This window comes from Rhipicephalus sanguineus, chromosome 3 (genome assembly GCF_013339695.2).
Source record: "Rhipicephalus sanguineus isolate Rsan-2018 chromosome 3, BIME_Rsan_1.4, whole genome shotgun sequence".
NCBI lineage: Eukaryota > Metazoa > Arthropoda > Arachnida > Ixodida > Ixodidae > Rhipicephalus > Rhipicephalus sanguineus.
Genome location: NC_051178.1, coordinates 165399284 through 165415948, shown reverse-complemented (window position 1 = coordinate 165415948; position 16665 = coordinate 165399284). Strand labels below are relative to the sequence as shown.

General features: G+C 42.9%; 1 protein-coding gene across 5 annotated transcripts in view; it reads right to left on the bottom strand.

The window, feature by feature from the left end:
• LOC119387641 (choline-phosphate cytidylyltransferase B) overlaps positions 1-16665 on the bottom strand; it is a 31530-nt gene that overhangs the window by 8104 nt on the left and 6761 nt on the right. For 2 of the 5 annotated variants that reach the window (XM_037655099.2, XM_037655100.2), the window contains exons 4-8: positions 16474-16590; positions 14652-14803; positions 8888-9109; positions 7837-8004; positions 5279-7047 (exon numbers count right to left, since the gene is read on the bottom strand). In XM_037655099.2, coding sequence (XP_037511027.1) covers positions 5833-7047; positions 7837-8004; positions 8888-9109; positions 14652-14803; positions 16474-16590 — 1874 coding nt within the window. In that variant the 3' untranslated portion in view covers positions 5279-5832. Of the gene's footprint in view, positions 1-5123; positions 5256-5277; positions 7048-7836; positions 8005-8887; positions 9110-14651; positions 14804-16473; positions 16591-16665 lie in introns of those variants that run through there. The other 3 variants (XM_037655104.2, XM_037655101.2, XM_037655102.2) reach the window with 3 other exon arrangements.

Genomic DNA, 16665 nt, shown 5'->3' with positions numbered 1-16665 from the left:
CTGACAACAATCTCTTTCACAAAATGATCCTGTCTGTTACAAGTGGATTTAAGAGCGTCAGTAACAATTTGCTTCGAATTCTAGCATTCGAAACATGACACCCCATGCCGCATACACATGGCTCCTTGAAATGGCTGTTCTTGTACAAACCGGTGATTCACCTAGGCCACACATGTACAGTCACCCAAAACTATCATGCACAAGTGATGACTTTTCTGTGCATCAGCGCCATACGATGGAGCCGAGTTGCTAACAGGGTGAGGGTAAGCGCATGCCCACAAGGCGCACTCAGCTGGGGCCATCGTCTGTTGGGCAGTTCCTTATCAAGCACGTCACCCCATCTTAACGCAGCTCAGAGGAACACGCAGCAAGAATAGGTTAATGGTTTTGCTCGTACTTTATGTTCCGAAGATGGGCATCGCAGCAAGCAATCAAAGAAATAAAATTTAAAGATACGCCACACGCCCCCACTCATGAGATAAGCCGTCGCATGGTTCGTCTGAAATTCACCACTATAGGGCGGCATTTTCAACGAGGAACTGCCCAGCAGAGGATGGGCAGCTGAGCGCACTTTGTTAGCATACGCTTACCTCACTCTGTTTGCAACTTAGCTCCGTCATACGGCGCCAACACACAGAAAAGTCGTTCCTTGCATGCGCTGGTTAAAGATTGGAATGGCTGTATAGTCTCTAGTGATTTGAATGTGATCGTGTGCATGCAAAGCCTTCTCACCAATATCTCCTTGGAGAGTATGCAACTTGCCTTCTCACAGAAGTGATAGTGCCGAATGAACTATGATGCAATGACTAAAATAGTTCGTTTCAGTCACCTATTAATTAATGAACCTGCAGTTCCCCTACATTAATGAAACTGTACAGCCTTGGAAGGTTTATGCCACTTCACTTAGGACTCGCATGACTACCTTCATGGGATAAGCGTAATTACGAACCAACTGACCCAGCAAAGTGCAGTACTCTAAAGGCTATTCGTACTGTGGATTGAACGGGTTTCTATTGTGCTCCAAGCACCTGATGAGGTCTTTTGGGGTAGAAGCCAGAGAAAGCACTTTTGCTGAACATGCTATCCTTGACTTGGAGCATTCAGAGTAGCCGCGTGATTGACCTCAGATCTCAGTCGTGCTCCATGCTCACAGGTAAGGGTGCGTCTAAATGCTGTGAATTAACCAGGCAAACCTGCTCTGAGTGCTCTATACATACCAGCCAACCATAAATACCAGTGCAAATGATTACTCTTAAACTTTCACTATTTCTCCATATATGTCCCCTGATCTCTTAGTTGAAATTCATTTTATAAAGCAGTGGTTCTCAAATGGGGTTCCGCGGAGCCTAGCAGTTCTGCGGAGCAGTCTTACGGGGTTCTGCAATGCCATCACCCACGTAAAAAAAAAGAGAAAGTTTTTAGAGGCGAGTTTTGACCTATTCCCAGTTCTAGGTCCTGCTCCAGGAACTGCAGCAACATTCTGAACAAGATCGCCTCGGCTGCCCCAACACATCGACGGCTGTGAACCACTGTTCTAGAGCATGGAATAAAATCAGCAGGATAATGCATTGTCATGCTGTAAAGAATGAAGGTGCCAGCTATTATAAACTATAAAAATAAAAAGTGGATTTACATGCAAGCTCACATTTCTCTTATGATCCAGCAGTTTGAAAACTTCTGAAAGAAACTATGCAGAAGTAAGCATTATAGGCGTAGCTTTTGTTGCAGAAAATAGGAGCACTAAAAAAATGAACTAAAACAACAAAAGGGCGCTTTTAGGGCATACAAAAAATACCTTAATCCCGTTCATAAAAAATGAGTTGCAACAGATTTAGGCACACTTTGGTGAATCACGCACACAAATTCTGTCGTGGTAGAGTGCCAAGACAAAACGGTGCAAGAAAACAATGTGTCAGCAAGTAGATGGGATAAGCGTAATTACGAACCAAGTGACCCCCAGCAAAGTGCATCGTAAAAAGCACCAAAACGGAGTAGGTCAGGAAACACAATATGAGATTCTTCTATAATGTATAGATAAGGCAGATGTAAGGCACGTGAAAAATAAGACAATGCGGGACAATGCAAATACTGTTACATAATAGTACAACCATAAGGCAAGCAATCAAAGTAAAAAAACACTAACATGTTTATTAATGCATATTTTACAACTAATATAAAGAAAATGTTTCCACGTGTACTTTTGTAGACTTGATATGGGAGGCAGTCAAGAGATGAGAATGTGTGCTTGGCAAAACAAAACAAAACAAAAAAACTTAATTTCGTGTGCTTTTAATGCTAAAGTTATACATATACTAATTGTAACTGAACATAGACCGGTAAGACACTGCTCTTTAAAAACGCAAAACAAGTGCTTTTTGTGTTACATTTCATTTATACAAGAAATATTCAGCACCCAATAAATAAATAGTGTGGTAGTTGAGCTACTTCCCTTTCCCTCACTATACTGCTTAATCTTAATCGAAATGCAAGTAAAGATTCTGCACCTGCATACCACTATAAATATCCCAAGCAGTGCATATATCAAATGAGGTCACCAACCTAACACCACTTTTCAGTGAAATACCAGTTCCACCATTTTACGAGGTGCAAACAGGAATGTGTGTTTAATCATGCACCCTTTCTTCATGCTACTTGAAGCTGCCTTTGCCAACATCCTTTCAACTTTCCCACAAATTCTTTTCACCTTACTGGGGCAGAAAAAAGATTCGATGAATGCGCAGTGTTGTACCGGCATAGAAGTCAAGATACGCGCTTGATGATTGAGGCACAGCATATCGAGAATAGTGGTAGTGGATGCGTGACCCAACCATCGATTAACTTGCGTAAAGATGAAATCAAATGCCAACAGTTATCTTCCATGTAGACCTCCACGCGTGGCAGATTGATAGGTTCACCTATTGCATGGACATGTGCAGATAAGTTTTCGTGCCTTCTTTCTTTTCCGCCGTTGTGCACCTCTTCAGTTGTTAGTCGGCGTATGCGGTGTCCTGACTTCTTTCTTGTGTCCGTGTTTGCATGCCCTGTCTTTTTAGAATGAATACTTACCAACTAGCTCAGCTCTCTGTTATTCTAAGAAAAAAGAACTTTTACACTGACTGTGCCAGCTACAATCATCAGCTCATGCGACAGTTTATGTGTACATGGAATCGCGACAAAGTCGAAAGCCTTAAGTGCCTTATCGGACGCTGGCCTTGAAAAATGTAGCGTGCGGTATAAAAACTCAAATGACCTCTCAAGCACGACTTTAAAAAACAGGGTTCAAGCCGGAATCGAACCCAGGTGTTCTCCGTGGGCAGTCAAGTGTTCTACCAAAGAGTCATGGAAGTGCTTGGAACTTCTTTTCAAGAAGACTATGCAGGCATCATGTCGGGAGTGACATTAACAAATGTAATATTGCAAGGCAGAAGTGCACAATCACACCAGGTGTCACACCATGTGAATTGTGTAACGAGCGAGTAGTGTAAGGCTTCCCACTGATTACAAAGGGCTCAGCCATCATCCATTGTCTTACACAGCATCAACCAACTTGTGCAGCTACACAGGTGTGCTCACTGCCTTACAGATTCATGATACGTACTTCGCTAAAGTCTGCACACCTTTGAAAAAATGCAAAGCGCTCAGATCAGGTGTTCAAAGTGTCGATTTAATGCCAAAACATATGCACTCGCTCTTAGTGGCTCATTTGCTTTACATGAGCAGTCAGGCTTTCAACTTCTTGATGTTACAAGAATATGCTACAAAACCTGGCGAATTTTCTTTTTCCCCAGATTCTAAATTAACCTGTCCGATGTTGGCTGTGAGGCAACACTGTCACGTATTGTTTCTTTCCTAGTATCACTGTCGTGCAGGTCAGTGGTCGCACCAGCAGGTATGTGAATTGAAATGTGCCAAACCTAGAAACATTCCCACTTTAACAAGAGTAACTCCTAGAAAGAGCTACATGGCTCCATTCCTCTTTAAACTTTGTAAAAATTTAAAGTCATGCTACATAGATGCTGTTCCCACTTTTGACATAATCACATCAGCCACTCATCCCAGATGTCGTATGTGCAGGAGTGAAATGCACACGTACAAATTATACAACAGGAACAACCACAACCCGCTTAAGCTGTTTTAGAGATTGCATCACCATCTCTACGTTTTTGCCCCATTTAATGCTTTAATTCATCCCTTCCTGGGTATTGAATAAAGAACTGGATTACAATCACAAACATTCCCTAACATATACTATTTAGCATGCAACTTTTCAAGTCAAAGTGTTTAAAAGACTGTGACCACCATCTAGGACGATGTTATCGCAATGTGCCATCATATATGGTTCCCATTAAGACACTTGAAAACACTACCCAGAGTACAGTCTAGAGACAATAAATCTTGCGATGGGCACTGTACTGTGTTTCTGCTGAGTTTATGCTGTTAAGAAAATTACCAGCTGCTGATATTTCCTTGGTTATGAGATAAGTAGGTAGTGCACTCAAGGAAAACAATGTCAAGTGGACAACAGCCACGTTGTTCACAAAGAACCCATCAGATAATGCCAGCCGATCGCGCTTAACTGAACATATTGATGCACTACACAAACATCACGACATACAAGAATACTATAGTAAAAAAACAATGTAAAATACAAATAATAAGCAAAGTAACGGGGTTATAATAAAATGACTAGGGAAACACTAATGGAAAGCCAAGGTCCCAAGCATTACTATTGAAAGCAATGTGGAGCATTATCGGTAATAAACGCAGCAAGCAAACAACTGTTCAGCAAAGCCACAAGGGATATTATAGTAGCTACCACAAATGTATGATGATGCCGGTATCATCTCGTGGCACTGAGGCACGCTACATGCGGTAAAATATAGCAACAGCAGCAAGAAACCGATTTTCAAAACAGTCTGGGGAGATTAACTGCACACGTTTGAAAAGCCCTCTAGTATAAAGATTATTAAATGTTTATTCTCACACACGTCGTCGCAGCTACACAGTAGTGAAGCAAGAAAACGCATGCATTATATGTTGCAAAAGTAGTACGACTAGTTTTCCGAGGTATAAATGGGCAAGCAAGCATCTGGGATTGTCACTAAGAGCATAGAAAAAAAAGCTAAAATAGTGCACTGCTGCTGCAGGCTTTTATTCAAATACAGCGTAAAGTGTACTTGAGCACAGCTTGGTCATGGTAAGGTGGACTGCTGTGCTCTTTCATGACCACTGCTTTGGTCATCCTTGCCACCTAACTGCAACAAATTTTGAAAAAGAACAGGGACAGAGTGTCGACAATGTCATGCTCTACATACCGACTAGTGAACACACAAAAACTTTCAGTGAAATGAAGTGCGTATACAGGGACACCATCCCTTCAATTGTGGCACAGCAATTTTCACCACCTATCTGTAAAGGAAGCACAGACACTCACTGGAGAACCCTGTAATCCTGCTTCAAGAAATATAAATATGTACCGTCCTTGACTAGATATTTTGTAGGAATTGAACTGCAAGCAGCCCAAGGCACGAAAAGGAGAAAGAAATATCCAAGTTTGCCTCTAGAGAATATAGTCCTTCCACATAGTGACATACACAATGGGTCATCGCAGTTTGCTAAGGCAGTGCAGCATAGTCTTTAGTGCCCTATCACGATCCTAATGGGCACATTATAGCGGTCGAAATTGGTCCTCAAACAGAGCTTTTGCTCCGAAAGTTTGTCAAGTGTAGTCTCTTAATTATTGTCCTTGTTTTCATCAAGCGCTGAAGTGGAGAAAGCTGGAGCCTACGCTATTCCACTGTTGCTAAAGTTGGGAACACTGTTTCCCTGAAGTTAAGTTTCCTCACGCCGCTCAACTGAGGAGCCCGGTTCTTCTTTCACAGCATCCAATTCTGTTACAGTTAACGCTTCATAAACAGCGTCAACAGGGTTGTTGTCAGCCTCCCCTTCTACAGGATTGGAGTAAGAGACGTAAAAATTTGTCATGCCCCGCTTTGCACCCGCTGAAACCTGCTCAGCACCGCTGACCTCGGAAACCTCCACTTGCTGAATGGCAGTTGCATCGCGCACCACTGCCGTAGCATTGTTTGCCAAAGACTCGTGCGCATTGGCTGAACCCTTTAGTTCCTGTGCCGCAGTGCTTGGTTCAACTTTACTTGAACGTACGTAATCAGACTCGGGTTCAATTTCTCTTACTTCATACTCTTCAGAATCGCCTTCTGTAGGGTTGGAGTATGAAAGGTATAAATCTGTAAGGCCCCGCTGCAAATGATGTGATACTGGTTCCGAAGTGCCAGGTTTAGTGTTTGTTTTTTCAGCACTCTGATCAGGCGGCACGGAGTCATCCTTCTTCAACTGCACTTCAGCAGGAACAGAGTTTTCAGCATGAAGCGGAGCACAAGGAGGTGCGTCTTGAGAATTCTTTCCCACAGGAACAGTGGCCACACCGATGCCTTCGTCAGAGATGCTGCGCGAAAGACACTTGGCAACAGTCTCCAATGTTATTTTAGAGGCAGTACCTTGTGGGGAGGCAGCATTCTCTGGAGAATGTGTCATCGGCTTCTTTGGCTCACGGTTTTTGCAGGTCACGTTGCTGCGTTCTTTCGGCGAGGCAGCATCCTTCTGCAACTGGTCAACCACCCTGGTCAAAAGAGGTGGTTCGGGCGCCTTGGAAGCCTGCACATTTTCGGAGGACTTGCTCCCTGCTCTGACAGCACCGCCTTGTGCTTGGGCCTTGTGCTGAAAGATGTTCACGTCACTCTTGGCTTTAGGAAGAATGCCCCCAGAGCTCGCAACCTTGGCAAGCTTCTCAGCAGGCAGTTCTAGTACCAGCGGAAGCGGAGGCGGCGTCAGGGAACGCGGTGGCGTCGGGCAGTAAGCTGGAGTGCTCGGTCTGTACGGCGAGGCATCTCGGGACATCGGCCGCCGGGTTCTCATCTTGGCTGGTGGGCGGAACAGATTGCATATTTCCATATAATGCAAGGACGCACCCGGTGCGAAACCGTCGTCATCTGGGCCCAACAAGGAAGCGCCATTTTGGTCTGTCTCCTATTAGGGCAAAAAGAGAGAGAGCCCTCTCAGCGTATTGGCCGGTCCTGGAGTTTTCGCCGCTCCACCTCTTGCTGCCGCGCTACGTTGTCAGCAAGGCACGATATGTTGCTCTTTATCAGAATCATCTACAATAAAGTGAAAACGACTCGAGCTCGGTGGACACCTTGATGATGACATGCAGTGCATAAAATACCTCCGAGCATAAAAAAGCGGTGAGGGAACACTGCTGAGAACCAAACAACACAACTTGCATCCAGTCATTAAAAAACGTAACTGATGTGCTGACTCAATAATGACCATCAGAAATGGGAAAGGAAGAACAGATACAGGATCTCTACACTGCCACTGAACGCCTAAAGTCACAAACGTAACCCGATTCAGACAAAATGACAATAAAGATGGATACACGAGTACTCGGGAAGCTGCTCAGAAAAACTACCTACACCTAAAGGAAGCGTTGTCCACTTCTTCTGGTCCCTTGTTCCTTGCACCCTTCTATTTGAGTATGTACAGCTAGGATGACGACTCATTTAAGCACAATTCACCTAGCAAATATTCAGTTTTTCCTTCATATCGTTCACAGAAGTATGAGCTAACAATTTTTCCCTAGTCACCCAAGTGCTTCCTTTCTGTAACCCTCAAAGTAGTGGCACATACTGCGACACCGATGTCTTACAATTAGGGTGGTGTCTCAAGAACACAATACTTAAATACCGTGGCCGCTGAAGTGTACAGAATAATTTTTAGCGCAAATAATGCAAGAAAATAATGCAAATAGCACCTCACCAGCCTTCCTTCCCTGCCGAAGAGCTCTAGGAAGTTGAAGATGAATTCCCTTGACTTTTCTTCCCACTTCTGGATGAGCTCGTGCCTTTTTCCTTCAAAATTCTCCACTAGTTGTTTGCTCTTATCTTTTAATTCATCCATCTTGTTCTGAAGCAAAAACTTCTTCTCCTGTGAAGTGAAAAAGGAAGACAGGAATGTTTTGTTTCCATAAAAGCATGCCATGCATAAAAGTCATTTTTTCTTTTTTTCAGTGAAATGAATGCATCCACGTTTTTTTCTCAGAGCAAAATTACCTCGGTAATGAAAAAAACAAAAGTGCAGCAGTACAAAGTTTGTGCCATTGTGAACTGGATGCAGCCATCATGCATACTGGCAATGCAGTTCAATGAATATTTGAAATAGTATATTAGAATGGCTAGAGTAAGGATTATATTTATGCATGTGTGTGTGCGTGTGTCTACAGTCATCAAAAATGGAAACATTGAAGGCAATTACATGCATTCTGCAAAACTCAGCCATGACTTAAGTGAACCAATAAATGCACTTTCTTTTTTTCATCTGCAATCAATTTATCCATGTATGACTAGTTACGATTTGATTCGAAAACTGCTTTTCGCATTGCACTTATTGCATATTACCGTATCTGTCTGATAATATTAACCGTCTGCGGAAGGGATTTTCTCCTAGTGTCTCCAGAAACAAATAAGAGGCAGCATTGGTGTCTTAAAAACTAGTTGACCTTTTAAGAAAAATAATTGGATATATGAAATCAGCATCAAAATCTAAACAGTCTATTTAGGTTTGGACATAAGATACAGCAAAATATCTCCACACGCCATCTCCCTCAAATCAAGTGGAAACTGCACTCGCACACACAAACCTCAGTGTGTTGCTTAGCCAGTGATCATGAGGCCTTATAAAATGCATTATCCGTTGTATTTCAGTTGGCAGCAGCAGTCATATAGAGATTTACATATTGTCACCGCTTTGGCAAAGCATTTGATACTCAATTTGCGCACAGGCCTACAAGGATGACAAAAGGGGAACTTACATTTAAAAAGGAGACATTCATGTCTCTAGCAGAGTAACCCCTGGCGAGGTTTCGCCTGACATACACGTCGTAGTCTTTGACAATTCTTGCAACTAGATCTGACGTAGAGATTCCATCTGTCCTTTGAGTGGCAAGAAACATGCCCTTTTCCTTGATGAACTTGTACACATCCTCGTCATTGCCCGTACAGTAGGGTATCTCATCGTGTGCAACAAAATCAATCTGGAGGGAAAAAAAAGACATGGAGGAGAAGCAAACTGTTAGAAGAGGACAACAACATGAACACAAAAGAAGCAGTAGGTACTATACCTTTCTTCCATTCTATAATGACTATATGACAGTTGCATACTCAGTGTAAAACATTTTGCTTAAAGCATTTATATGCTATACGCAGTGAGGCTCGCCAATGGATACTCTCAGTTTGAACAGCTCTCCTGTTACAAAGGCGGCCGAAGCAGCGAAGGAAACGAGCGCGCTTCAAGTGTCGAGCTTTGACACTTGATAGTTCGCGCTCATCTTCTGTTTGTTCGTTTAGCGGCGTCGTTTAGTGGCGCTCCGTAACATGAGCGCGGACATCACGGTTAAAGCTTGAAACATCCCCTTGCCCTCACCACGAGAAAACCGCGCGAGCAGACAGCGGAAGGCCAAGGTTCTCCTTGCGCAAATATAAGAAGAAGCGAGCGAGCTCGCCGACGACTTTAAATGCGCTCGTCGCACTCCTAGCGCCATCTCGCTGGTAATGAAACGCTTATGAGCGCCGGCCATCTCCGAGTCCGTCCAGCGGCAAAGGGTGTGTATATAACGCTCGCCATTAGCTATGTGGAGGACCTGCGTTCCGTGGCGTTAGTGGCTAGCGCCACTCGCTGCAGAGCAAGAGGTCCTAATAATATATCTGTCTATTGAAATTATCATTCTAATGTGTACTAGTTTGATTATTTTACTTACTGTTGTATAATAGTGGTTGCAAATTAATTTTAATTGTAGTCGGTATTGTAGTGTCATACTGCGATATCAGTGGTGGAAAAACCATATGACCTTTCAGTGCAGATATTGGCACTAACAAAACGTGCATACGTCTTCACACTACATTGTCTCAATATTAACCAGAGTAGTCAACAAAGATAACTGAGCTGGCTTTACAGGTATCAGTGAAGCATTCCAGATGAAAATACTAAGCTATTTTTCCTTAATTTTTACAGAATGTGAATATTGTGTACATACAAGATTGAGTTCTTATATAATTGTAAGTATTATTGACTGCAATAATCGTAAATATATGAAGTAAAACCACATCACCCACACTTACAAGTTCAGAATGATCCCTACAAAATTCTGGAAAGGGTATGTTTTTTTTTTTTTTTCAAGTAGAACCTTAAAATATAGATAGTACAACACTGACTAAAATATTTCACATTGTGTGCACATATAACACCACAATATCAGAATCTTGCCTCCATAATGCCTTATATATAGGGGTGTGCGAATATTCGAAATTTCAAATATTTTTCGAATAGTGTTTGCTATTCGATTCGATTCGCACTGGAATTTTCTTATTCGAACTATTCGAACTTCCCAAAAACAAATACAGTCAATGTCCGATTGAAAGTGACCCCTTCAGATTTTCAATATGCTTCACCTCATCACACCCCGGTATTGCGGCAAAGCTGCCTATCAAGCTCCGTTATGGTCGAACTTTGCCAAAAGACAGTCGACGTCCGATTGGAAGTGGTCCCAAGATTTTCAATATGCTTCACCTCATCACACCCCAGTACTGCGGCAAAGCTGTCTTTCAGGCTCCGTTCGGCAACTTTGCCAAGAGACAACGCCCGATTGGAAGTGGTCCCTAGATTTCAATAGAGAGTTTTAGTGCTGGGTTCCCGGGCTTGGGGCGCGCGCGGGCCCTTGCGCTCTTTTATTCTCGGTGGATGCGGCTGGGAGTACAAAGGAACGCAAGAGAGAGCGTACGCAGGTGGCTTGGGGTCCCCAGTGCTAAAACTCTCTAATATGCTTCACCTCATCACACCGAGGTATTGCGGCAAGGCTGCCTTTCAGGCTCCGTTATGGTCGAACTTTGCCACGAGGCAGTCAACGTCCGATTGGAAGTGGTCCCTAGATTTCAATATGCTTCACCTCATCAGACCCAGTATTGCGGCAAATCTGCCTTTCAAGCTCCGCTACGGTCGAACTTTGCCAAGACACAGTCAACGTCCGATAGGAAGTGGTCCCTAAATTTTCAATATGCTTCACCTCATCAACCCCGGTATTGCGGCAAAGCTGCCTTTCAAGCTCTGTGACAGTCGAACTTTGCCAAGACACAGTCAACGTCAGATTGAAAGTAGTCCCTAGATTTTCAATATGCTTCACCTCATCACACCCCGTATTGCGGCAAAGCTGCCTTTCAAGCTCTGCTACGGTCGCAAATGTACTAACTCAAAAACGGTGGTTCCAACACGGAATGAAAGATGTGGCAGAGGTGGGGGCTCAATTATTGCTGTTTTGGACCTGAAATTTGAGCAGAAAGCCCGAAAAATCGGAAGCTGAAGCTTTTTAGCATCCAAAATTTCAGATGTCCTTATATATTGACGTCTACGAGGCAGATTGGAACACCGGACTTGAAGGGAGCACACCCTTGTCCGCCACCATCAGTTGGGCTTCCACAGAAGTTGAAAGAGGAGGAGAAGCTGGAAATGGCATCTTCGCCTACCATGTGGTAAATGTTGTCGGCAACACTTGGTTGCACCAAATCATGTACATAAATTCGGCCTCTACATTGCCTGATTCTTGATAAGACACTATAAAACACCACCCCACCAGTGCTTCATCAACTTAGCGAAAAGAAACTTTCATGTTGCTATCTCATAAATATGCTTAGGAATCTTCTCTAACTTTTTTTTCTGCAATTTTCGCTTCGAAGTATTCGAAAAATATTCTAGAATAGTAGAACCCCCGCTGATACGTTTTTGAAGGACCGTAGGAAATAAACTTAAGAGACGGGAAACGTAAGAGCCGAAAAACAGGAAAAACGACAAAATATTTAGTGGTACAGAATTTTACATTAGTGCTTACGAGCAGCACGAAAATTGGCGCACTCAGCCGCGATCTAGTCGATGGATAGAAACGCGGAGCTGGGGAAGGCCTCATCCACAGAAATGTATCAACGTATGATTTTTTTAACACCAACAGCTGTAGGCATGAAAGAACTAAGCACAACGCATCACACCAGCGCGGCGAGTCTGACCGCGAACCGCGCGCACGACCATGTGAGCTCCAACCAGCTCGAACTCCTCCCATCCTCTGACAAATAACGATGATGATGAGTCTACGCCAACGCGATGGCGTAAATGCCAATCTTGAAGGCCTTGCTTTCGTAAGCAGTTACGTCATAAACGCCATGTTTGTGCAATGCAAATCTCAAAGGCTATGCTTTTGTCAATAGTAAATGCCAATCTCGAGGGCTTGCTTTCGCGAGCAATTACGTCATAGACGCCATGTTTGCAATAGGAATCTCGAAGGCCATGCTTTTGTTTGCATCAATTGAAAGATCCTGTTGCTTGCGCCTCTCATGCGGCTAATATTATGGTCAAACCAGGCCAAGCTGCGTGAAAATGCACCATGGCCGCTCTCTTCGGTAGTCACTCGGTCGGCTCCGAGCGCACTTCGCGACGTATCATACGGGAATGGTCCGACAGTTACGACGTAACAGCGGGGTTCCCGATACATTGTATCCTATGGGAGCTATGCCGGGACCGCGGAAAACGACGTAACAGCCGGGAAAACGCAGCAGTGATGAACGTAACAGCAGGGTTCTACTTATTCGAAAAATATTCGATTCGATTCGCACTCACGCTTCAATATTCGAATTCGCTTCGCACCAAAATTTTGCTATTCGCACAGCTCTACTTATATATTCACATCACAGTAGCACTACAGGAAGCTGTCTAACAGTAATTTATATAATTTCTTCTTTACCCACAATAAGTGATCTTACAAAGCAGATCATGGCAAAAACGTTTCAAAATGTACAAAGCCACTTTTAAAGATCACGTAAACCTTAAAGTTAACCTTCCTTTGTGAGCCCCTCCGAGTGTTCCCAAGCATGGCTTCTTCTACTGCATTGCTGAACATGTCACACTTAAAAATAAAATTTCACCTGGGTGCCCCACTGAGGAATCGTACCTCTGTCCTCTGAGACAGCAGCCTAATGCTCCAACTATTAACATCAAACTACACAAAGGTAAAACTACACAAGAAGCTATGAATCCAGTCAAACCTTCTTATAACGACACGGGCTATAACAAAATAAGTGATGTAACGAGCAAATCGTCATTCCCCTTGAAAGTCCCCATAGAAACAAATGTATTTAAAACCTCATCTTAACAAGGTAAAATCTGCCTGTTACGGGATATAACGAACAAATTTTGTTAGGAACTAAAACTTTGAACTAATTTAACGCCAGTGCACAACGCGTTTCTGAGATGGCGCGCAATGCAACAACTGTATTTAGCAGTTCAAAACTCACGCCACACATTCTCCAGCAACATGCGCAAAGCTGGATGGCGCGCCATACGCATGCTGCTGCACCTGAGAAGTCGCTCCCACCTTCCTCTCATTGCACACAGCCCGCAGCCAATGCACATGTGCATTGGCTGCATGCATCAACGTCAAATTACAGACTTCTGCGTACATCAAATCAAGGCGGTCCCGTGAAAGCATCCTAATTTTCAAGCATGTCCAAAGAATTGGCAGCTTTGTCATCCATGTCACTCATGTCTGTTGGCATATCCCATCCGATATTATAGTTTTCTCACAACAGCCCGCCATACCCCTATATCGCTTTTTCTTTTGTATGTGTAACCCGTTTATAGCAATTATCCGTTATAACAATGAAATCTTTGTGGCACTTGAGTATTGTTATAAGTGGGTTCAACTGTATAAAATATTTCATTCAAATTACCTACGTATACAACTCTTATGCGATTCCCTTCAGATTTGATATATCCCTGCTCGACTGTACAGATAAAGCCAAGGACAGTGGGTGCTTTATTAACGCCTATGAAGGAGTCCTCGATGAAGCTCACCAAAATAAAAGCTGCCGCAAAAGCCAGCAACGATAAAAATTGCAGTTATTGCTGCTTTGTAGCGAGTCTCGCACTTACATCACATTTTAGGGTGCTCTTCATTCAAACAAATTTTGCACCTTAGTACTTTTAGTACTCATAACCTTCATACTTTGAGTGAGCTATAGACCTCCTGTAGGCCCAACAAAGATGTTCTTCAATAAACACGTTCATCCCTATGCAAAGTGATTATTTTTAATAAAAAGTGTAATCCCAAATGATTATCAAAAATGACATGCCTATCCGAGCAATTTTACTCTGATGCGTCTATGACACTGTAGTTAGGAATGTAGCAATATCCTGGCCACCATTTTCAAAATATACTGAGAACATAAACATCCGCATAATGACCATAACGGAAGCTAGATGAAAGCTCAAAAAACTGTTCTTCAGTTTAATAAACGAAGTTTGCTCCGTGCTGTGGAAAGTAATCTCTAGCATGTGCGAAAGCTCCAGAGGATCAAATTTAAGACAAAAAGCCTGTGTCTGTGAAAAGCCAGTAACAGGTGAAGAAATAGGCACCGATATTTGTCATCAGGATGGCTACACACTACAGTTTTACAGGGAAATGACGCAAGGGAAATGTGACACCCACGATCTCCTATCTAATGTCAACATTTACTTCTGATAAAGCCATGCACACATACCTTGTTCTTCTGAAGAAAAGCCTCGTCTATCACCCACGGTGCGTCCCTTAGAACCTCGTCAACGTATCGACAGTGGCGGACTGCCTCATACCGCTCAACGTCAGTCATCACAGTTCTTCCTTTCATTGTATGAGTGAGCTGGTCACTGTTCACTGCAAGGGTAAATGCGAGCGCATACGGTAAGTAAGAAGAATTTGCGGGACTTGCCGCACGCGGGTGTGAACAATATGTAAATTGCAGAGAGCTGTCGCAAACCCGGCAGTGACAGCACAGTAAAGGTTGTTAGTATCACCAAGGTGCCATCGACACCTGATCAAAATGGTGAATCGGGAACTGCTGCCATGTGACGATGCTGCGTTGAGTGGTTGCGTGACACCCTCTGCACACCTCGGAGCAAAAATGGCTGAACGATCACAGCGAGCCTTGAATGCTCGACTTGGAAATGCAATTACAGCTTAATCCAAGGTTAAAATATCTCTTTCGTATAAAAATGTGTCCTTTGGCCTCAGAATCGCTAACACCTTCAGCCAAGTGCTACTATGTTATCCATAGGATGGCTACTGAAATTTAAACAGTCAACATTCATTAATTTATCCTTGACAAGAAAAACGAATCCAACACAATTACCTTGTGATTAATATTAAAGGACAGAGAGGAAAAATCCATCCAAACACAGTCATTTCATTAGCAGTACTTAGTGAAAGTGCAACCCCATACCAAACGTGTGCCCCCAATTTTGTTAAAAAAATACTACATATAAATATAATACATATACATATTACATATATTATACATAACATTATTATATAATTATAGTATATATATTGTAAAAGTAGCAAGCGTCAAATTCTGACAATTACGATTGAGATGAAAACCTGCACATTTCACAATTTATTTACAATGACTGTCCATTGTGGACCCCACATAGAATTTTCTTCCTCTCTAAGGAGCACAACAATCCAATATCACTACGGCACAGTGCATTTGATGTTCTATCTTGCTGGACCTATACCACAATCAACAGGGTGGTGGCCAATGTGCCATGCACATCCTTCGAAGCACCAAAAACAATTGAAGTCACTCTGCTGCGACTAGCTAAGAGAGTAAAATAACTTTCAAATTGGCCTTCATAACTTAAACCCGAAAATGGTAAATCATCACCATCCTAAGTAAAAACATAATTTGCCAACATCTTAAAACGATAGCAGCGATGATATTGTCTCTGACAGAGTAACACAACAGTGATCTGACAATGATTGAAGCTCAACAATGAGGAATGCGAATGTGTGTAACAGAATTCCAAGTTACTAAAAAACGTAGAGGTAACAGCCCTTCAGGTTTAGGGGCCACGAAATCTTTTTACACAACTACTACAACTTTACAACTACTACTACTACTACAACTACTACAAGCTGGCAGCCATTATGAATTATTGTACCTGTGCAGGCACACTAATCATGGTGATCTTTTCCAATGTTGGATGAAAACAAGCAAGCTGACCTTCATGTGCAAATACATTTAGACTCCATCAAGCCAATGAGGGTGTTGCTACTACAAAGGTCTGTTTGACATACTTGCAGCCGTACCATTTAACAACTAACATCACAGAATTCCAAGAATTCCTTTCGCATAGGATAATTTTTGCACTTGCTGAAGCATGTAGAAAGCTACCATGAGGCAGAAATATTAACACTAAATTGATTATTCCAGAAACAGCTGTCTTCAATACTAAAAAGCACAGAAGACAAAATGATCAGTTTCTTAGGCCACATTTTGCAGAAGTGGTGGGCAAATGCAAGATTTTGTGAGACGTGCTACTTACCACCAACAATGAGATAGACATTTGGGAAGGCAGATTTCGCTTGCATTAGTTGCCTTGCATGGCCTTGGTGGAACAAGTCATAGATGCCATCAGCGTACACCCTAATTGGCCGAGGTGCTGTGAAGACAAGAAAGTGTGCACGATTTTAATGTAGTGGACCTTCAGCAGCTACTTGCACAAAAGCAGTGTCGC